The sequence below is a fragment of the Haemorhous mexicanus genome, chromosome 5 (assembly GCF_027477595.1).
Source record: "Haemorhous mexicanus isolate bHaeMex1 chromosome 5, bHaeMex1.pri, whole genome shotgun sequence".
Lineage (NCBI taxonomy): Eukaryota > Metazoa > Chordata > Aves > Passeriformes > Fringillidae > Haemorhous > Haemorhous mexicanus.
Genome location: NC_082345.1, coordinates 41,724,843 through 41,748,901, shown reverse-complemented (window position 1 = coordinate 41,748,901; position 24,059 = coordinate 41,724,843). Strand labels below are relative to the sequence as shown.

General features: G+C 40.2%; 1 protein-coding gene across 1 annotated transcript; it reads right to left on the bottom strand.

Annotated features, from left to right (window-relative positions):
- Positions 1 to 15,437: 15,437 nt before the first annotated feature.
- IL26 (interleukin 26) lies at positions 15,438 to 22,437 on the bottom strand. The gene is made up of 5 exons (XM_059847886.1): positions 22,122 to 22,437; positions 21,686 to 21,742; positions 20,098 to 20,229; positions 16,295 to 16,360; positions 15,438 to 16,209 (listed from the first exon to the last, which is right to left on the bottom strand). Exons 1-5 carry the CDS (start codon positions 22,290 to 22,292, stop codon positions 16,123 to 16,125), a joined length of 513 nt encoding a protein of 170 aa, XP_059703869.1. The 5' UTR covers positions 22,293 to 22,437; the 3' UTR covers positions 15,438 to 16,122.
- Between the last annotated feature and the right edge of the window lie 1,622 nt (positions 22,438 to 24,059).

The window sequence follows — 24,059 nt, the reverse complement described above, 5'->3', positions numbered from 1 at the left end:
CAGATGGTTAGAACATGAGGGTCCTGTGTGTCTATTCCAACCCTGTTTTGCTTCCCATTCTGCCCAAAAGTGTGGAACCAGATCACCATTGCCCAGTGTATGTCTTGTTGCCCAAGAACTGTGAGCAGTCAGGTTTGTGAGGAAGACCCAGATTCAGATGGCTCCCCTGCTTTGCCTGCCCTGAGAACCAACATCATTGCAAACAACGCAGGAGGTATCCTGAAAATCACTGCACGTTCCAAGAGACCTAAGAACATGCAATTTTTTATCTGTGTTCTTTAGCAGATATCTGGGGCGTGGACTGAACACTCAACACTAACACAAGATCTTTGTCTGAATACTTGTCCTAATCTGTTTGAAAGAGATGTCAGAATAGGATTGAAAAATCTTGTGCTGCATAGAATTGAAGTGGTCTTCTGTGAGACTCCATAGTCACAGCTGGATTATCATCTGGTCCAAACTCAGAAGGAAGTTAAACCCAGGCATTTTTTCATTTTGCTGCCTGGAAGTCATCTGACTTTTCATGCAAAGCAGAGGTTTCGCACCTTTCTGTTCATACAACACCTTACACCAAATACCCGAAGATGCCCTTGCAAAGTCATGTCAGATTTCACTATGACCCCTGATTACAGCTTTTTCCCTTTCATTTTTTGTTTTATGCATACTCCTTAGAATGCTGAATGGTTTAGTGAGCAGCTGCCCATGCCAGTTCAGCAGATCTCTGCCTGACTTTCATTTCACTAAAACACAGTGGTTTTCTCTATTATCACTGCCCCAGGAAAGCAGCCTATGGTTGGAAAACCCTCTCTGAGCTGTCGTTCTGACCTTCTATCACACTTTACCTCTCAGCCTCCCTTTCTTACAAAGCAGCAGAAATAATTCCCTTGTTTCCTCCTTCACAGTGCTGGGGCGGTGAAGGGGGGGTAGTCACACTTGAGGGTGTTAAGTGATTAAACTTTGCCTACACATTGTGCTATGTAATTACTAAGCACTGTTGTTCATGTTGCTATGATCTGCAATGTAGATGTCTTGACAATCAGGCTTCATGACTAAGGGGGACTTAAGGAAACTTACAAGAAATTGGGAGAGGGACTTTTTAGAAGGGCATGTGGTGATAGGACAGGTGGAATGGCTTCAGGCTGTCAGAGGGAAGGGAATTATTAGGCATTAGGAAGAAATTCTTTACTGTGAAGGTGGTGAGACAATGGAACATCACCCAGAGGTGTTATGGGTGCCCTCTTCTTGGAAGTGTTCAAGGCCAGATTGGATGGGACTCTGAGCAACCTGGTCTAGTGGAAGGTTCCCTACCTATGTAGTTGGACCTACATGACCTTTAAAGTCTCTTGCAACCCAAATCATTCTATGGTCCTATGAATTTGCAACTGATCCTTACAAGCATATTGTAGCACTGTCATTTTCCCTGCTAAAAACAAAACAAAACAAAACAAAACAAAAACAAAAACAAAGATACAAACACATAAATAAGAATTTAAAAAAAAAAAACAACTCCCAAACCAATAAACAAAATTACAATCAAACCAAACAAAAATCAAAACCAAAAATCAAATCAAATAAAAAGAACTGACCCACCACTCTCCTACAGATAAGGATATGCCAATACATCATGGAGGATATAATTGGCTACTCCTTCCGACCACTGAATCTCTGTGATTTAGAGGATGTTTTCAGTGATCAGTAAGGATAATGTTGGCACAAATCATCTACTTTGTTTTATATGGTGCCTTGAGAGGCTACCTATAACAGAGGCTGGACAGAGTTAAAGGAATAAAGTGGGTATTTATTAAAAAGGCCTTCAAAGGATACACCCTGGGCAGTACAAGAGCCCATCGTAGGCCACCCAGATGGACGACGGGTCACCAGTTTTTACACTTTTATAAGTTTGGTCCATTTATAAGTTGGGGTTAATTGTCCAATTACAGCTTCAGGTTTTGAAGTCCCTCCTAGATTGCTCTCCTCAATTCCCAAAAAAAAGTTGTTTACACTTTTTGGGCCTGAAGCTGCAACAGTGTCCTTGGTTCTCAGGCTGGAAAAGGATTGTTTTGTCTAACTAAACTGTGAAAAGAACTTGTTAACACTTTATATGAAGTTCAGAGTTATATACTAATGCAGTACAGAATCTGGAAAATATGAAAGTTCACATTTAAGGCATCAATAAGACAACATTTCAGGGTAGAGGGAAGTTCTGAAATGCTCAAAATTAACTGGTTTTACATTTTTCTGAACAAAATTTCAGCCTGTTCCAGGGACACTTTGGAGTGCTGGAAGAGAGAGCTGGAAAACTAGTTTGTACAGTCTGAAATATGACACAAGGAAGGCCCTTTGGCCTCCATTACATACTCCTGTCTGCATGCAAATGCAGATAGGAAAATCTTATAATTGATCCCTCTTTCCTCTCAAAAATTTCTCACACACATTAGCTGTTGAGTCTTCTGAATAAAGAGAAGGAAGAAGAAACTAACACTCTATGGTGTTAGGCATCTAGAGAGACAGACTTCCAAATAGATAATGAGCTGATGGGTACAATTTAGAGTGTAAGTTCAAAATAATTAAAATCTTGGTATGTTGACTCACACAAGACACCTGTTTCATACTTTCCTTCAGTTTTTTAATTTGGTAAACCCATGCAGGAATTCCCCACCAAAGACTAATGATTCCTTTCTGAATTAGCAACAGGAAATAATTACCCCTCATGGTGTGAGTACTCATCTACCCTGTAAGTAAGAGTTTAAGCTTTTGCTTTGCCCAAGAAGCAGAGGATAGACAGGAATAGCTGTTCTGTGCTGGCCTTTCTCACACACTATGGTGGACTTAAATTCTTAACTGTATCACTATCAGCTCTGTATTGTCCAAACACTCCAGTAATAACATAATATAAATATTCAGGACACGTGTCAAAATAATTTTCTGGATATGATAACAAATATTTCCTGAGAACATCTGTTCTCATTGATAGCTGTTCATGTCCCTGTTTCAAAAATCTGCATAATTCTGTCTTCATTTTCTTTTCCTTCAAAGACTGTTGAGCTGATGTGTATGAGGAATACTGAGCCTGGAAGGATAGACCTAAACCACACATTTTCTCGTTGCTAATTCTGCATGGACTGCAATATGCAATGGAGATCAAAATTTTCTTCTTGTTTCTTGCACCATATTTCAAGTTGGTGCAAACTGGTATTCCAGCTTTCCAAAAAAACAAAGTCTGCATGTATGAATGATGTAGAAATTATAAGGTACCCATGAGAGCTAACCATGAGGAAGTCAGGTGAAATTCCAAAGTACTCTTTTTCCTGTATTAAAATCTGGAAAATATTGTGGCAATGTAGCAAACAGTGATGGACAGACGTGGTGTGCATTTTTACTCTGTATTCCTACTGTCTGGAATTATTCCACATTTCCAAATTCTGATTGAAATCTATTGCCTGCAAAATAGAATAAAATTCTAAATCTTATTCAATATCAGTTTCAGTCCATATCAATGGAAAAACAGCAAAACTGTTGGCACAGCAGCAGTCTAAATGGTGCCTTGTGTAAAACCTCCTGTGCTACTACCATGGAGTGTCCACAGGTTTTTTTCATAAAATCTTCTTCTTCATTCTTCCAAGAGGAATAAAACGTTTGAAAGTTTTCTATTTTCAGCACCATAATATCCTTTGGAGGTACTTCCCATTATGAGCACTATATCATGTATGTTACAGTATTTGTTTCCACTTTAAAGCACCAGCATCCTGTTTTATATGATTTCATGAATCTTGGGATATATTTTAGAGTTTTGGAGTTGGGGGTTTTCATTCAATCACTTTTTAATCAGTATGGCTGCAGGGAAAGGACAGAAAACATGAACTTCTAAAAGCAAAATATAGCAAATAGGAAAACATATTATTTAAAGACAATTGTTTCCAAGATTTTTCCTAATATTTTTGAAATACTTTTGCCTAGGCTTTTTAGACACTAGCACCAACAACGTTCATATTATTGATTTTTAATGTTAGGCAGACAATGGTATCTATCCCATGCTAACAGTGCAACATACTGACTTCAGATAAGGCATTTTGTGCCTTGGTAGATGTGAAGCATTCTACAAAATAAAGACATATTTTATTAAAATAGTTCTTCCCAAAGTGGTTTTCCAAGGTTTTTTAATTCTTCTGCTCCTTCCAGCTCGGGATATTCTATCTGTGATTCTGTGATGCTCTGATAACCCTGCTCTTCATAAGACCAGCTAATATTATATATATATATATATATATGCTAATATTATGATAACATTTTCCACAAGTACTTCCATTAGTTTCAAGGTGATACTTTAATTCACTTTGAGAGAGCAAATTCATGAAGAAAACAATTCCACTGTAATTTGGCCTGATTGTGCTCTGTGGTTCTGACTTTCTAATATTTCCTGTAAATATATATGCATACATCTACTGTAACTGTATGGTACTGACAGAAAAAATATCATGTTTTGCTCACAGTGTCTTTCTCCAATTCCCAGTAAATGAATTCATGTTTTTCTCTATACTTCCACTCTCCATACAGAGACCTCTGCTATTTTCTGTCCGTTATTCAGTTTCATTTTCATAGGATCAGATCCATCTTCAAAAGAAGCAAAAAAGCTACCAGAACTTGTACATCAAAGTGTCTGTGACAATAGCCTAAGGCTCTTTTTCAGAAGAACTATGTCATTTTTAAAGAGAGAAGACCAAAGGATGCTAGTCTTGAACCAGCTGTTGGTTTCTGTATGTGCTAGATTAGTCCATTCAGGGATCTCCATTAATCTCATCAGAGACCAGCTTGAAACCTCACAAGATGGCATGGACTCAACTGAAAATTCATTGCAGATTGATAACAACCTATTACTTTTCATACATGCTTAATATTATATCAAAATGGGACTTTTCAGACTATCAACCTGTCAGTGAGCCAATCCTGCTCATCTACCTCTCATTATACTTGGAGAATTTTCTCCACATGTTGGTTTTTTTTTTTCCTTCTTCTTACACTAATTTTCTCTGCTGCTCACTTTTATTTGCATTGGAGCTTTTTGATCTAATTTTTAATGAGGCATTCAAGTCCATGTGAGTTTTCATCGTACAGCTGCAATTTGCTTCCACAGTGTAAGTACTTTATCTTACAGACATATTTACTGTTAGTGATTAATACACCTAAATTTGGAAGTACACAGTAGTGAAAGCAACCCTGCTTTGATTTCTTATGGAGTATTCTAAGTTGAAATGTCAGCATTTGGGGAAAAATATCTGATAATTTTCTTGCTATCGCTTACACGATTTATAATAGTTAATTATTACGTATGTACATGGAAACACAATTGTGTGGGTGTGGGCGCATGTTGGAGGCTAAGTCAATGATCTGTTTCAAACATCAGTAAGAAAATATCCATTAAATGTTTCAAACCAGCCTAGAAAGTGGACATTTTCTGTCATAATCATTTAGAAACCTCCACAGGATGTTTCTTAGAAGAAATCTACTATGTGGTGCAATCTTTTCCTCTAAAACAATCCAGGAGACAGTTTGGTGGGGATTCCCCTCACCTGACAATCTCTTTAGTGCCATTCATCATTGTGTGACTAAGCAAGCTAGTCATCTTTACTTACAGAGAAAAAGCAAATCAGTACACAGATTTGGTCCTACCTGTTTCTGTCCAGCCTCCAGGACACATATGAGAATGCCACAAAGTCAGGCTTACAAGAAATTTATCCACAGATAACATTTTACTTAGAACTGGACTTCTTGAGAGGTGTTTACTTGCAATGATTTTTCAATTAGATTCAGAATTTAAAGTGAAAGGAGAAATATTCAAGACCTTTGCTTTTTAGTAGTTAAAAAATTAAGAAGATGCTTCACACCCTAAGTACATTTCCTCTTCATCTCCACAGGAAGTAAGGCTGCCTATAGAAGAGCTACTGTGGGTCGAGAGTAGATGCACTTCTCTTTAAAGTTGCTCATCTTCCTTTTTCAGAGGCCTGAACTAACAGCTATGAAGTGCTCTGAATGAACTTATTCTAGCCCTCTTTAGGAAATGAAAAGATTGAATTAGTTAGTAATAAATACTTTTTGAAAAAAAAAAATTAAACACAAGAAACTGAAATCTGTTGCTTTTTTAAAGAGACTATTAAGTTTCTGACCCCAAACTGAAATAAAACCAAGCTTTAAAAATACAATAAAATAAACAAATACTGCTCTTTCTTTCCCCACAAACTGCAACAAAAGTGCTCTTTTCAAGAAGAACAAATGCAGTTTTAATTAACATACTTTCAAGTAGTCAAAATGTGGCAGGTTGACTTGTTAATCTTTTCCTAAGGAAATGAAACTTATGCAGTTTTTTAGCTGTCGGTTCCTTCCTTGTCAGTAACTTTTGAGCAATCAGCAGTTTCTTCTGATTTTGAGAGATTCAAAAGCCTCACAGCTAATTTAACTTCTGCAACCTTCACTGAATTTGACAGCTAAGCAACAAGAAGATTGGTCTACTAACGATGGACCACGTGTTGGCATTTTAAAGTGACTATATGAATTTGTTACCAAAAGGAGGGAAATACCTTTCCTAGCACTGCTGTTTAGTTGTTGTGAAAAAATATTAATTTCATCAATTATGCAAGAATTATTAATTTAGGAAAGTGTTAATTAATATCCCTACTAATATTTAGGAAAGTCTATATGGCAATTATGAAAAACTTCCAAAACTTACGAAAAAGAGTAGTGAAAGGAACCTTCTCCTGCCACTTAAATTGATTGTTGTGTTTTTGTAACAATATGTACAGGGCTCTGTGCTCTCACTTGACTGTTTTCAGTACCTCTGTTTTGCCACACCAGCCTATTCTGTGCATATCTATGCAGCAAAACTGAAGGGGAAACTGTAGCATATTGCCACAACAGCAAGGGTGGGTTCATTTTAATCTAGCTAGTGTAGATATCAGTAGCAGAGGAGCTGTGATACTCTAGACTTTAACTGTGGTGCTCTATCTCTGCCTCCGTGTGCACAAGCAAAGTACAACAGTCCTTTCACAGCTTTGCAAAAGTACACAGGCAAGTTGGGCATTGATTGTAGAGAGCTCAGAATTCAGGCACACCACCTCTGGTTTCCATCAGCACACTTGAACTGCTCTGCCCTCTCCATAAGAGAATTTTCTTCTGGAAAACCATCAATTCTAGTTCAACAGCTGCCAAAAAAAAGCCCAAAGATGTTTTAGGGTGACTTGCATTTTTTTTCTGCTCATATAAGGCAAAATGACATAGCAGTGAGATCTTCTGTGCTTGTGTGCCAGTTGTTCTACATATGAGAACCTACAAACCATCTCCAAATCACCACTCACTTCACTTTGGCTTGCATTTGGGAACACTCTGGGACCTAGCAAAATTTAGTTCCTTTCAGATAAAATAAAACTGGAAAGTGTTTTAAGAAATTCTCTTGATGTTACCCAATTGTAAACAGGAGGTCAGGCCACAGGACCAGGTTAGAATTAGTTCAAAATAAGCTCGTAACAAGCGCAGGGTGGAATTTGGGTTCTCAACACCAATTTTTGTAACCTACTCATCTGCTCCTATAGTACTGCTACTTTTGCTACTGAAGACATAAGTTACCTTGCAACACTTTCTGACCTTACCTGAAATGGTAAGCACTGAAGAGAAACAGTCTAAGCAATGGGAAGCATGAAATTAAAATGTTCTTTGTACTAGACCCTGAACCAGAATAACCAGATACAAGTAGACAGAGAATTGTATAGCAATAAATATTTGTGAAAGAAGCAATTAAATATTTGAAAGAAGTCATGGGTCTTCTCATATATAGGTACACATGGAAATATATTAAAAATCCCTCTATTTTATGGCATTGCAGCTTGAATTGCACTTAAAAGAGTCTGTGGTGGGATGTATCCTCCTCTGCTTCCAAGGAAGTTTGTGGGAAATGTGTGTCTAGGAGTCAATGATAATGAAGTGAGTGTTGCTTAGCTGAAGGAATGGATTCACTGTTTTTTCAGCCATGGCAAATCAGAAGGTTATGCTTTGCTGATATTCACAGATTTAGGGTGTGTGTGGGTCTTTTTGGCAGAGGGTTAGTACTACTGCAAAAGAAATCATTACAGTAGATGCTCATTCTCTGGATAAAACTGGGGTTTCTGCAAGTCGTAAGTGCAAAATTATTTCGAATCTGCCTCAAAAGTTAACAAAAAAAAAAAGAAAGAACTGTAAGTCTGCTGTTGAGGACCTGAAGGAGCTGGTGGATGGCTGAATGGAAGTGGATTTCACCTTTGCAGCTGCAAAAGCAAATGGTGTCCTGGGTGGCATCAGCAGAACCGCAGCCGGCGGGTCACAGGATGTTCTCTATTCCATTCTGCTCGGCACTTCTCAGTCCACACCCACTACTGTGCAACCAGCTTAGGTCCTCCAGCTCAAGAGAGACACTGACAAATGTGAGAATGTTCTGCCAGTGGCCTCCAATGTGATGAGAGGACTGAAGATCTCTACTTATGAGGAAAAACTGAAGGAATTTGATTTGTTCAGCCACAAGACAAGAAGGTTCAGGGGTATCTTATTCCAGTTTTCCCCTACCCAAAAGGTAGTTCCAAAGAAGGTGGAGGTACTCTTTTCACACAGGGCATGGTAAAAGGACGCTGTGCATCAGGCTCAAATTGTTTCAGCATGAGAAACATTAAATGTCAGAGTGAGTTGCCCAAAGAAGTGGTAGAGCCTACTTTCAAGTATTCAATACTTGACTGGATCTTAAATAACTAACCTACAGTGGCACTCACAAAAGAAGGTTGGAGGAGGAGAATGACTCCGTGATGCCATTCCTCATCACAGGAACCATCAAGGCAATGCTGCGATGGAAATGGACACTGTGAGGGTTAACTGGGCAAGGTGTTTCCAGAAGACTGAGGGGAGCAATGCCAAGGTACATTTGTGGGTTAACCCTGTGCTGTATAGATTAGTTCAAACTAGAAATGGTCCAGAAAACCAACAGAAAGCTCCTGTTTTATAAAAGAAGACTAGAAATGTTGGTATTGTTCAGCCTTAGAAAAACAAAAGCTGAGAAGACCCAGCTGTTATTTGAACTACATTACAGCAAAACAGCAAATTCAGTTAGTCATCTAGGCTAACAGAATAAACTGACACTAGACAAAATGTCTATAAACTGTCCGTGAGTAAATTTGGGCCAGAAAATGAAAGACTTCTGGCAATCAGAATGTGAAACTCTGCAACAGCCTTCCGAAAAGAGAAACAGAGATGGGTTCATAGGTTAAACATTTCAGAGAAAATCATTTCACTGCTGTGCTCAGTACCTGGAGGATGTAAATTATGAGATACTTAGAGATTCCATTTACAGTCTTAAAAGTGATCATTTATATCAGTTGGCCTGGTCAGTATCAGTCTCACTCCTAGTTCCAGCCTAACTGAATTTCCTGGATTTAGCACTGAAGAGTACAACTTTGCCATGCTTTCTTCCATCTAACTGAGGAAACATGGAGTTTCTTATGAAGTAATTTCTGTAGATGAATTGCAACTTGCTGATTTTTGTATCTTCCCTCTCATTTATGGGATTGATCTGATATATTTAATGTCTTGTACCAGAGGAAAATTTCATATAATTTTCTTTAAATCTTTTGCAATATCCCAAAGTTTCAAAGAAAAGAAAAGCTGGAGCGGACTCAGAAATTCAATAGTGAAACCACATACAAAAATGACGTCTTTCTGCTTCCTCTCAGTAGTCCCCATGCACAGACGAGTTGAGCACATACATTCACTTTTTGCCATAGTGCAACACACGCAGTTTGTAACAATTCTTAAATCTTTTTACACTCATGAGTAAAACCCTCATTCTGGAGTTTAGGCTGGGGAAGTACTCTTTAATAGATTGCTACTGGATTAGTATGGCCTCTTCCCTTCCTTCTATAAAACCTCCTCAAAGAGTCACTTGTCTTTTCTCTATATAGAGGAGTAAGCACCAGGATCTTGCTTCAGATGAAATTAGATTGTGCTGAATTTATCTATCAGCTTAGTGCAGTCCATATCAGTCAGATATTTGCCACAATCACCCTTTGGTATCAGCAGGCTTTTTTTTAGGGGCACAGGTCATGCAAGCTCACGTTGCTGGTCTCGAAGATGCCAAACCACTGACTCAAATTGCAGTCAAATTGAAATCTGACGCTGCAACCCATTTTTGTATCCATCTGCAACCCTGCAATTTTCTCCAAACTTTCAATTTGTCCTCCTGCACTGCAGTTGTGCTCCATCTTGGGATTCACATCCGTGCCCCTCGCGGGTATCGCTGTAGGTGAAGCACTCTTTCCCCTGCAGCGGGTAGAAAAAACAGGTTGTCTTTTCCACTCACAGCCTGTGGTTTCTCATTCACAAAAAAGTTTTTCCTCGCACTTAAGAGGCTCACTTGTAAATAGCTTTATCAAGTGACTAATTTAAGACACCCGTGGTTTATCTCTGCAAGCTTTCTTCATCACTTGGAAATTGCTACTGGTTATTCCTTAATCACTGTGCAGGAAGAGAGAAAACATTTAGACTGACATGACAAAGCCTGCCTAGGAGACGTCAGTGGGTTCTTCGCGCGTGGTGAGGGAAAACGAGCTGGGCTGGCACAAACCACTTTGTCTTTCATGCAGGGAGGGAAAAATCAGAACATAATGTATGATGCTCTACCAACGATCAACGTGGCTACAGGCTTCACCGACAGCAACAAAACCAGCAGCATATATTCTGCTGTTAATAACTCTCATTGAATCTTTAGAAGAAAAAAGCAAACAAAAGCTCCCCTGCACCATGGCTACTTCAAGGAAGTTACTTCCTTCTCATCAGTTCGTTTGAAAGCGCAGCCAAAACAATTTGAATAAGCAGCAATGGCAGAAAGTGGAAGGAAAAGCATCCTTTGGTTAATATTAACAAGTGATGTACATCATTAACCCCAAATCTATTTTTATGTCAAGAGTGTGAAAGTCTTTTTGAGGTCTTAAATAGAAGAAAAACAGGATTTTATTAAATGAAGAAACGTAATTGATTAAAGGGCTGTTTGAAAAGCAAAACCGAACCTGTTCACACCTCAGTATCTTAGTATCTACAATATATACATGCACCTTAATATCTATATATAACCTTATTCATAATTTCTGTTTAAGTTTCATTCTTTTCTCTGCAACTCCAGCTGCTAGAAACTTTACATCCCTCTTTCTTTAAGTAGATTTTTTAATGTGCAAAATACAGCAACGTGCTGAGACATATGGATAAGACCCAAACACCCCAGGCTCTTCTGTTCACCCATCATCACTCCTCTTCTACACCCTTCCTCCTCAGGTGCCTTTACATCTATACACCCTCCTCCACTAAACAGAATAAAATTTGTGTTTTCTCAGGTTTCTATCTCAGAAAATTCAAAAATCAGGGAATGGCAACCAGATAGCTGATACTACTTTAATATCCTAGCATGACATGTTCTTCTGCTCTTTGCCAGTTTACTGAGGCAGAACACCTACCAGAAGCCAACAAAACTCTAAAAAGGTCATCATAACCTGGGATGAGAAGGTAGGGCACTCTGCGGATATCCAGAGTCAAGGGCCAAGGGGCAGGGAGATCTGAGTGAACTTTTTATGGCCACACATCAGAAACTTCCCTGGCAGTGCCCATGCTGCAAGGAAAGGAGTCAGATGCCAGGTCGGGGTGGGCTGGTTTCCATCCCCAAGGCTTTGGACCAAAAACCTCAGTATAAATTGAGAGGGGCCTGCAACATTCAGAAATAATTTACCAGAAGTGAAACATCTGTGGCTTCTCATCTGCCTTAATTCTGTTTCAAAATTCATTCAACCCTTTCCTTTCACAGGACTCGACACTTGCCTGAAATTTGTCATTCACCTCACACAAACGTTTTGTGACGGGGCAGTTGTCATAGGTTGCACTTCAACTATGGAAAACTTCAGCTGTGGCTCCATTCCCCTCTGTAATACTTTATCCATCTAGAAATTACGCAGTGGCCCTTCAAAGTCAGCCACCCGTCGCTCCTGTCAGAGATTTTTCAAGATCCAGCTGGATAAAGTCCTGAGCAGCCTGGTTTCCTCTCCTGGTGTGCCCTGCTTTGCGCAGGAGGTTGGGCCAGAAGCCTCCAGAGTCCTGTGACAGCCTCATTTATCCTGTGGACCCTGTGGCTTTATGATCACTGATGCCTTTCATCAACCCGCTCCATCCAAAGAACTGAAAAAAAATTATCCATAACATTTTGCAATTCAACCTTTCACTTTATTCCATGATAATCTACACCCTCAACTGATGGTATTCCTGCGGCTCCCTTTTCCCTCTGGCAATCAGTGCTCCTTTAGAGCAATAAACCTACTGGCTGCCTTTACATTTCCAAATCACTCTTCCACTGAAGACAACAGAATAGGAATGTCAATCTAAACGCTGATTTTTCAATTAAAACAGATTTGAGGTGAGACCATTGTCCACAGCTTAGCAGCTCCTGGAACTATTTAGGAGGGAGTAGGCCCAGGGCAGTCATTATTTGCAACATGAAGAAGGTTGGCTAAAGATGGGAGGAGCTGTAAGGTGACCGCTGCATTTGAACAGGAGCTGCTATATCCCTCCCATTCCTGTACAGCACTGCCTGCCCAGCCACCCCTTCTCTTGGCAGCCCCACAACTCCTGAGGGGAGGATGACTTGAGTGTCTGGGCTCACTGGCTACTGGGGGCTATTTGGGGAGCATCTCATCAATTACTAGGCCAAAAGTTCAAGCATTTCACCTTTGGCCACACATCTTTGCAGTGTAGAGTCTGCTATAACAGTCCCTAGAAATCAGTGGATGTTGTGGGCTCAAAGAAACTGTGACCAAATAGCCAAATCCAACAGAAGTTGCACCATTGTCCAAATACCATTCTTGTTCCAAGTTTCAGGAAACAGTCTTCTAATCTAATCTTCCAATCCTTCTAATGCTCTCCAAGGGACACTGTTCCAGCATTTGCCAGGACTTGTTTAGACTGGAGATTAGGAAATACTCTTCTCTGAAAGCACTGTCAAGTTGCAACCAAGAAAGGTTGTCAAGCACTGGAACAGGCTGCCCAGGGAAGTCTTTGAGTCACCATCCCTGGAGGTAGGTGAAAGACCTGTGGCTGTGGCACTTGGGGACATGGTTTTGTGGCGGACTTGTCAGTGCTGGCTTAATGGCTGGACTGGATGATCTGAGTGATCTTTTCCAACCTGAACCTATGATGTTATGATTCCATGATTCTATGACTATATTATAGCACCAGGGCTGCAGCTGAGATCAGGAACTTGCTGTAGATGGTTGGGCCTACAGCAGAAATTATTTATTAAGTGAAAACCTCTGCTCTGAAGATTTTGCACTTCAGAGAAGAAAAACCACTTCAGGGAAACCAGAAAATTGTACATGATCTTGTATGTGATGGAAATTGTCTTTGCTGACTGCTGCTGTACTATTTACATAACACAAAAACTGCATGTGCAACTGCTACTTTCCACTAGATCAGCGTTTTTCAAGAAGTTTTGATCTAGTGACAATTTTAATGCACAGCCACATATTTTTCATTCTTGCTTTTGCAGTAGCAGTCATAAAATATCTTTTTTTTTCCATGTAGTAAGACTTCAAAAAGACCAAAACACTGTGATAAGACAAGCCACACTAAGCAACAGTGACATCAATTAACACTGCATGGGAAATAATTTCCTTCTGACGATTTCTGCATGCTAAATTAACTTGAACAAATAATTGATAGACAGTTTTTTCCATTTGTCAAAGGAGAAAAGTACCTTAATAAAGGAACTTGTCTATAGTCACATAAGAGTTCTATAATAAAACTAGAGACTGAATTCATAGTCAATCAGTTTGTTGCTATATGCCCATCGCTTTTTACCCTGCATTTTTTATTTCAATTCTATATTTGTGCCAATTGAATTTAAATAATTCAATCTTTCTAGCCCAACTGCATATCTATCTCAGTTTCCGCTGAAGAAAACTACTTATGAAATATGCTCTAACACTTTCTCCTGCCGAAGTCAGCAGTTAACTGAGACCAACATGAGTCTTGCTTTCTAAGAGTGACACCTAGAGTCTTATCTGAAAATTGAAATGCAGTCCTTCACTTGATCGGTTTTAAAAGGCAACAAGTCTTGTCCATACTTATTACTTTGAATTGACATTTTAATATATTTACTTATAATTATTTTGCTGTGTTTCTGTGAAGAATCAAAGCATTATTTCTTGTTAGGTAGCCTGCATTTGGCATGTATCACCACAACACTTTTGCCTTAGGTAATGTCCTTTATATTTGCAGATGCTGTATTTTGGCTTTCATCCAGGAGTGCTTAATTGGTTTGCAAATGTGATTTTCACTACTGTATTAGGGGATGCATCATTCCCAGAGGTACTTTCATTTTAGACAAGGCAACTAAGAATCTGCAAACTGTCCCAAGCCATTTGGAAAACGAGGGCTGAAATACACAAATCCTAAGCTTTGATGCCATAAAATAGCTTGATTTCCTTGTCAGATGAACAGACTTCAAACCTTGCTGTGAGAGGTCTGCTGGCTGCCCATGCCCACTGCAGGGCTGACCCCAGGAATGAGGTGTGGCAGGAAAGGAGTTTTACTTGCCCTTTCTAAAGGTCCTGTGTCACCTCTTGTGTCATCACTGACTGAATGTGCAAAATTTCCACAAGTCTTTGGCAGCCTGACTCACCTGAAACCATTGCCCATGGATCTTTCCAACTAAAGGTGGCAGTTTTTCTCTTTGCAGGTGTCACTGGCTCCCTTCTGAGGCAGAGAAGCAGCAGTCCCTCCAACTTCCACAGGGCTCCAGGTCCCAGCTACTGCTCCCTACCAGCAGCAAGCACTAGACAGTTATGCCTGATGAAGGCTGGAGAGGCCATGCCCATGGCCAATTTTCTATTCCATACACCAGAGTTCAGACAAAAAACACTGAAACTGAAAGCAAACTTGAATTTCAAAAATTAATGGGTGTGAAAAAATCCATGAAAAGGGACATTGTGTTAATTAAAAGTTAAATTACATGCTCAAAAAAGACCATGACATCAAATTTTCCACTGTCCCTCTAATTAACCATTTTGTCTTCAACTGAAAATAAATGTATTTTTCATAGCAACTCCCTTGTGTTAGATATTTGCCAGAAGAGGAACTAGCTCTGGCTCATCAGTGTCATCACACTAATGGTTTCAAATGCTCCTGACATAGAAGAACTATGAGATTTGAAGATTTGCAGAATCTCAGCCCCATGGAACTGCCAAACATACAGATTGGGAATATGTTTATCTCCTAGATATTTTCGCTTGGTAAATCTTTAAAAATGTGAGAAAACTAGAATTCCACCTTCATTCTGTACTATATGAAAGACATTTTGGAAACCACTACCATCAACTTACACAAACTCCTCACAAATCATTTTACAATCCTAGTGAAAGCAATCCATTTATTGTGTTTCTGAGTGCCTGATCTCATGTAGATCATGTGACATCTAAAGCTCATGCACGAGTCTGAAAAAAACTTTTACATTAATTGTGTATTTCTTATTAGGGATCAATTATTACCTTAAATTAATAATAAAGATAAGCAGTATATAATTATTTTTCTTATTTAAATGTAGAATGGCTTGTGTGTACTGTTATATATCTACAACCACAAGCACCAAAGGAAATATGGCTTAGGGGTAGGATTTTCCAGAGCGATCCTCGTTGCTTTGAACTGTATCCACACAGGGTGGCACAAGGCACAGCAAGATCATGCCCACAGCACGTGGGAGGTTGTGTCTGATGTGCAGGGTAGCAGGTCCCCCGTTCTGCTGGTGCGGCGCCCTTGGGGGCTGCAGAGGGCAGGCAGGCAGGATGGGAAGAACAGCAGCTTGCTCTAGCTGCTCCAGAGGCAGAACAGGCAAAGCTGCTGTGCCAGGTTAACCAGGAAAGCTTATGAAAATCTCTATGCCACTTGTGTTACAGAGGGTCTCTTTCCATGGGAGGGAGTTACTGCCAGACACATCCATCATCCGGCTCTCAGTTCATTTTCAGGCCTTTTGGGTCTTGACCTGTTCTTCTCACAGAAGCAGCACACTGTCTGTCACCTCCTCATTCTTCATATGATGGTTTGTATGTAGGCCTGAATCCAGGGAAGGAGAATGTCCAGTTCATGGATGGCCTTGTAGATTCCCTGATCTCCAAGCTGTTGAGAAGATAAAGGCATTAGAAAAGAAACTAGCTACAGCCCTTGGACAGTGCAGTGGGGAGCCAGCACCTCCTTCTCTTACCTTCAGAAACATTCTCTTTAGCTTTTTGACTGCAGAAGTTAACCTTGTGGATGGAGCACACGGAAGCTGAAGGATGAAAAAACCCAAAGATGCTGACATAAAGACACAGTGATGAGGAAGGGTCCAGCCCACAGTGTGGTATTGTAGGGCTACCAGTAAAATGTGTGAACTCAGCATCATTTCAGCATCTCCCAATACTTCAAATGCATTCTTTTACTGCGTGCTTCCTGCCAAGTTGAGTTCATAACCACCCAAAATTGGTACTGTGAGTACCTCTAAGTTTTCTTATTAAACACTTTCTATTTATCCCAGAAATTTTTACGTAAGTCGCAGCTACAGCTTTTGCACATTGCATCCTAGCTCTAAGATTCAAGGTCCTTTAGCTCTGAACCCTCAGAACCTCTGAACCCAAGAGAAGGCAAGGCTAAGGGCCAAAAACCATTGCTAAGTACAGGGAGGAAATTTGCACATTTCTGCAAGCCCTCCAAATATGTTTATAAAGTTAATTTATGTTTTTCTCTGTTTCCCTGTCCATTTCTCCACTGTCTGATTAATTACAGTCTGGAGGGCATAGCTGTCTCCTCACCACCTATCTCTGGCCACTCAGCAGTGGCTACCCAAAGCTGTTACAAATGTTTTTTTTAGAGTTGCCAGACTAAGCTTTCTGAGCAACGTGGCTTGCTCATCCTCAGCTATCTGGACTGTCAAAAATACATTCTTTCAGAGAATAAAAAAGGAAAAAATTGATGTTTTCCAATCTACAAACAAGGACAACATGTTTGAAAAGAAAAAAGACAAAGATCCTCATCTCAACACATGAAAGGAAATAACTCCTCTCAAATGAATGGTTAGTTCTTTTCTATCTCCCATGCATTTTCAGGTTACCTTTTGTGCTTCCCAAAGTCACCTCACATGATGAAAGTGAGGGAAAAAAAAGCAAATCTTTAAAACACATTAAAAGAGATGCAAATAAAAGTAAATTTTAAAAAATCTTCCAACCAGGGCAGTTCTTTCTAACCTGGAGCTTTTTTTTTTTTTTTTTTAAATGATCTCCACAGATTTCCACAAAATATCATTTGGTAGCAGAACTGGCCTTAAATGAGTATGTTGGCTTTAGTGGTGATGCACATTACAAACTCTTATCTTCCTACATGTACTGCAAGTAACTAAATGAGCTAGCCAACAAGTTAGAGTATTGAAAACATTAACTCAGCTTGAGGTCTACAAGCTCTGCTTAAAATGATAGAGAAATATTAAAGGCACTGCAGGGAATATATTGTCCTTCTGCACTCCATTCAAATATGAGCAAACAGTTCTGCAATGCACTACTGCTGTAGGAACATAAGTCCAACCTCAGAAGCAACTTCACACTGATCTCAGCAATGCTGACCAGGGCACTCAAGCAAGTAATGAGGTCAGTGGTGCTGCAGGTGGGTGCTCCAAGTATCCGAGGAAAAATATCTGTTCCCTTTACCTTGCACTCATAGTCTAAATGGAAAAGTCTGTCTTTACAGCAGAAAATCAGTTTAGAGATTTTCAAACTTACATATTTCTAAAAAACTGAACTTGGGGCTCTATATAATCAAAAAAATATTAGTGCTTCCTTGTTTGGACAAAGCCAAGAACTGGCAGAGTGAGAATCCTAGCATTGTAGTATAAAGTCTTTGGAAGTGGCTGGGAGGCAAATATTGTTAGGATTTCTAGGTAGCACACATGCCTCTAGCTGGCCCAAATTTGTGAAAGAATATAAGATGAATATGTCTATAAAGGTGTCACTGTTCCCCTTAGTTGCATAGAGAGCTTTATTCTTGAAAGGTAAAAAATTAATTGCACAATATGTTGTCAAAAATTAATTGCATAATATGTTGTCATGGAGGAAATCCCTTCTGATAAACATCTTATAGCTCAACTAGGTAATAACAACTAAAGAGCTATGCACATGGAGGAACGAGTGTTAATTTATTTGGGAGTAATATATGAAAAAAATTTCAAGTTTACTTTTAGCAAAGGATCCATTACTTTCACTCTATTCATCATTTTTGTTAATCTTTCACATGGCTTTGTATTGTTGAGTTCGAATTAATAGAGACATTTCAAAAAATATTAGTTTCCAGAAATGAGGTGTCTCCTAGAAAATCATGGTGAGCCATCATTTTTCAAAGAGCTGTTGTTTTTCTACTAGCAGTAACAGTCTTATCTCTCTTACTAGCACGTTTTATGACCCAAAAAGGTAAGTTATGTTTAGACTTATGTTGGGTAAAACACTGGCACAAATTATGAAAAAGAATGCAGGAGCTCTGAGAAACCTGCAGCATTTTGTCTCCAAATAGCACAGAAACAAATGTATTACTAAGCTGTCTAGCAGGCGACAGTCACCGGATATTCTGAATTCAGTCACAGTTGACAGTCCAAACTCCTCAGTGTGTACTGGCATTTGTATAGAATGTAATCGTTTCTCCAGACAAAAATGCAATCTCTACAAAGCATATTATACCATCTGAAATGATATTGTCACATTCTGGAATTACAGCATTTTCTGGAATTTTGACAGTCACAAATAATCACAGCAGTATGATCACAGTGCTCTGCTGTGAATAATGGCTGTAAATTGCAACAGTTTAGCATGGTTTGAAATACAGAACCTGAAAGCTGGTGAGGTTTTCTCCCATTAAGATTTGAATCTTTTTAAATTATGCAAATATCCCAGTTCAGTTCTGACCTATAACTCTGCAAAGAGATCTCTGAAGCTGTTTGATTTTGCATTGCAAATGTTTTTGCGCATGTAGAACCACTGTCCTTTTCTTTCATTCTACCATGCAGTTCAGATTAGCCAAAGTTTCAATTAATTTAATTCATTAATTAATTGACTTGCCATCTTTCTCTACTTTTTAAAATCACAACAGCCATTTGCCTGGATATCCATGGCTATATTTCACCCTAGATCAGGCTCCACTTTCTGGGACACTGTTATTTGTGAGGACTTCAGGTTTAAGGGAGCAAAAAGGATATCCATAGGATATTTAGTTTAAAGACACACCCAGTCAGTATTTGTCTACCCTTAAAAATTATGTGAGAAATTACCAACAAATGATGGCATCATCTTAGCATCTGCCTGGTATGTTAGTAAGTATATTTGCACAGACAAAAGTGTGCTCTAACTGCTGTCCTGTTGTTACTTAGGCAGAGCTGGTAAAAGTGCCTCTTCTCTGGGGCACCTGGAGACATTTTGCCAGTGGGCAGCATCACTCTCTGACATCCTGCTCTGACTGTGAGCACAGCTAATACATGAGAACTGCTCCCATGTGCTTCATAACTCTGGTCCCTGCTCACTCATGAGACACCACCAGTTCTATCAAAATTCAGTATGGAGGAGCAGATATGACATGTGAGTAAAGATTACACACCAGCAGAGGGTAAGTTGTTGAAGAAGGAAAGCATTACCACTGTAACATCACAGAAACTTGAGGAGCCACATTTCTCCCTGTGACCCCCCCTGTTTCTTTGCAGCTTTAGTGATGAGAGGGCAGCACAAGGTGAGATCATCAGTAGGGATGTGGCTTGCCTCCATGGGATCTCCACCACCTTGCACACTCCCCACAAGATCACTCTGGGAGGGAATGAATTGTGTTAAACTTCCCTGGGCCCAAGGGACAAGCTCTGGAGACGTTGGGTCCCCTGTGGCATGGGTCACACCATGAGACTGAATCACCCTCTGCCTCTCCATCTGCTGAAAAACTGAGATGGAGCCCTTCCCTAACTTTTGAGATGGACAAAGTTAGGTTAGCTCTCAGGAATATACTCACACAGGCATCCATGTTTGCTTGCAGGACCTGGAAGGCACTAATAAAGTACAACTTGTCACTTCCTACCTCAAGACGACTGAAGACATTTTCCACATAGAAGGAGAGGAGCTGATCTCGAACACTGCAGTTTGTCTGAAAACAAATCAAGTAATGATTTGCCAAATGAACACCCCAAAAGTCAGCTTTTATTATGAGGCTGAAATTTCAGCCTCATAAAACATGCCTGTTTAGAAAGTGTGCAATCAATAAAACCATTTTTATGAATTTTAGTATCTAATTGACTTGCTTCCTTTTGTTTTAAACAGCTCAATCTGCCTCTGTGGTTTCTGAAGGAAAGGCAGGAGGGTGCTGTGCTGGCAGGCACGGGAGTATTGGTAAAATCAGTCATGAACAGAAGTGGCAGCAACAAAGGTACTTAACACACACAAAGAGTAAATGGAAGATAAATTGGAGAGTTAAGTGAGACCATCCTGGTCAAGTTGTAGGAGTCATTGTGTGTGTCATTTTTCCACTCCTCCACATCACTGTCCCATACCATTTGATATGCTGTAGGGTATCCGGCCCCTCCCCAACTGCTGGTCCAGAAAAGACCAGTCATCCTGTCAGCTCTGTGTTGTATCTGCCTGACCTGTGGGTTCTCTTGGACACCCAAAGGTATTTCAAATGACTATATGCCTATTTTTAGGCAGTGGAATGAAGTGTGAGGTGAGAGATTCCTGTCAGGAGACTAATGCAGCTGCAGATGACACCACTCAAATGTGGATATCTGTGTGTAGGTCCCACTGACGAGTGAGCAGCCTTCACTCCCAAGGTAATTGGTGAAATTCAAGGGACATCAAAGACCATTATGTCTATTCTTAAGGATAAACCAACTCAGTTGGTCTTGCTGACTAGTTCTCTGCATGAAGAAAACTAAAATGTCTCACACACTTACAGTCACTTACAATTAGACACCCCAAGGTTTGTTTCTCACTGCTGTGCTGAGTTGCACTGGGAACTCTGATGACCCTCTTCCAGTGCACCTGCCCAGGGCTAAGCTCAAAGCAGCTCCTTGGGTGTCTCAACTCTCTGCAGCATCCCCGGGCTATCCATGGTACTGCACACCCTCAGCAGAAGGTGCCTCAGCTGTGGGACAGTGGCTCTGGCCCTCCTGTGGGGGCTGGTGCCTGAAAGCATACCTGGGAGGCTCACATGCAGCCAGGGCTCACAGGAGGAGTGCTACAACAAGCACACTCCTCCCTGACCAAAAACACCCTCACCCCAGCTTCCCTGGCACAGCATGACTTCAGCTTTCTACAAAGAAGTGCCTCCAGGCAGGCTTTCCAAATCCACCTCCTTCTCTCCATACCATGGTCAACTGTCCCTTCATGTCCCAGGGGAATATCCCTTTCTCGTGACAGAAATAACACTCTACCTTTAAGCAGAGGGCTTCATTAAGCATGTGGCTTTCATAAATGTCTTTCCCAATTAAACACAAATGAGTTTTGCATCAGTGGTCATTTCTTTTGATCACAAATTCCTGTTTTGATCACATATTCCAAAGGAAAGTCAAAGTAAGACAATGGAAAACCGGCAGTATAAATCTTACCATAAACAGCATTTTTGTAGTCTTTTTAAGCAGTCTCGTGGTCTTGATGAGATCCTTCTGTAAGATATAATGTGACAGTATTAATTAAACTGAGCAGAGGAAGGGAGACAGTTTCAAGTCTAGTTTGTACAAAACTTAGTAACAATAATACTATCTTTATCATCCTCTTCAGTTGTAGGGTGAGGACTCAGTAAATCTGCATTCCAATCCTAGCCTAACTGCAAATTTCTTTCATGGAAAACTTATCCAGCCTCTCCATGCATCTTCTATGCATCACTTTTTCCCACCTTTACAAAAAGAAATAGCTGCATTACCCTGTCTCTCAGAACTGTAGAGATCATTCAACTTATTAAAGTTTCCAGAAGCTCAGTAATTAAACTAATAAAGAAGCATCTATAAACAAAATACACTTTTTCATTTAGTGGGATCAACTTACAGGAACAGATGATTTTAAACTAGTTGCCTTGATATACAGGTTCTCTGTCACCTGGGAGAGGAGTCCTTTTCTGCAGGTGTGTTTTCCTGTAGGTGACTTTTTGCCTTCCACAGCAAAAAGACAAAGCAGAAATAAAAAATGCCCAGACCTGAAAATAGAACATCCTTTCATCTTCGCTCCCAAATCTTCAAGCCTCTACAGTCACAGCAGCATGTCTGATGCAGCCAGACTGCTTAGATGACAGAGGTTAACCTAATTTTGTGAACCCTCAAAGTAGCTTCTTCCCCGAGATGCTCACGTAGATAACCTATTGCTCATGTGGTGGCTGATCGGTATTTTTGCTGTGCTTTTTTATACGTCTTGCTCCACTTTCAACAAATTTGACCACAATCATCTGTGACGTTTTTCTAAACGATATCTCCATATTTACTGGCAACAGGGTCAAGGTTTCCAAGAAAGAAGAATTTCCCTATCACATGAGAAGTCTTCTTTCACTGAAGTGGTGGTCAAGTGAGGAAAAGGTAGTTGAGCATTAGTTTAGTTTCGCAACATGCCAAATGTGTTTTGGGGTTTTTTTAATTTTTCCACAAAACCTTATGGCAGCACTTTTCTGAAAGGTAATGTCCCAGAAAGGGAAAAAATCTTTCCTAATTTACGCTGAAAAGGATTAGAAAATCTGTTATCTATAAGGAAGCTGGATTGCATGGTGTTTGGAACTTCCCTGTTCAGTTTTGGAGATGGGTATTTTTTCCAGGGTATAGCATCTATCAGGTGTTTGCTGCCTATTTTAAATTCTGTAGTCTTTTTCCAGGGCAGACTTGGCCCCAGTAGGAGCAGTAGACTCCTTAGTGTGAAAGAGGGGGCTCCAGGGAGGGCTCTGTGGAAGGACCAGGACATCCTTGGCTATCAAGTCAATTTAAAAGCCCACTGAGAGTCATGGGCACTGGGAAATAATGTGCAAGACTGCAGCATATCCATCACAGAGGTGGTAAAAGTAAACTAGCATAATCAGATGATCACTCTTCTACAAAGGTGGTCAGAGATTGGGCAGTCTCTGTCTCTGGCCTGTTTCCAACACAACCAAATGCTGCAGGTTTCTTAGGTACCACTCCAGACAGGCAAGAACATCACTCCAAGGATAGACTTGGAAATCATGAAGTAACACCAGCCATGTGAGGCTGTTAAGCCAAGGATAGTTTTTAGTCAAATATCAAGATCCGGGGTGAGACAACTGGCTGAGGTGTGTGCAAGAAGATGAAGAAAGTAGGTTTTGGACTAGAACAAAATTTCCATGATACAATTTTTGTTGGATGTAAAAGGAAGCCCTTGAAATATTCACAATGGACAGGCATTTGACTTGTTTAATGTTTCAAAAGCAACATAGAAAACTTTAAACAGATCAGAGAAAGTAGTTTAAATTGCAGTTGAAATGACTCAAAGTGACCATGATCTGTTAGATCCAGCAGCAGAGCTGTTTGTCCCTCTATGGTGCCACAAGTGTGCCTGTGCCCAGGACATGTGTCAGCTCTGGGAGGAAGAAAGGTGAGACAAGCTGGGTAATTAATTCACTCCATCCTCACTCCCACTGACTGTTTACACAGACAAGCATGCGTGCAGCCTACAGGCCAGGCAAGGTTCTTCAAGCATCCCACCCACAACAGCTCTGGGAAATGCATTTTTCCACAGAACCATCCACACACCACAGTCGCTCAACCGGCTCTGAAGGGCCAACGGGGTCCAGGGACAAAAACAACCAACAAGGGGAGGAGATCTTAGACTTTGGAAAGTGGAGATGATGATGGCCTGAGGCTTTATGTGCATTTTAGAGCTCATGTGAACTGTGGCCTCTATTTAAACATTCTAAATGCTGGTCAGGCTTGCCAGATGAGGTGCACTGAATCTCAGCACACATGACATGTGGACAACAGATTAGCCTCT

Coding starts and splice junctions, on each gene's coding strand:
- IL26 (XM_059847886.1), bottom strand. CDS start 22,292: ATGAAAGGATGTTCTATTTTCAGGTCTGGGCATTTTTTATTTCTGCTT. Junction 20,230..21,685: donor CTACAAAAATGCTGTTTATG/GTAAGATTTATA, acceptor ATTTGTTTTCAG/ACAAACTGCAGTGTTCGAGA. Junction 16,210..16,294: donor TAAAGAGAATGTTTCTGAAG/GTAAGAGAAGGA, acceptor TCTTCTCAACAG/CTTGGAGATCAGGGAATCTA.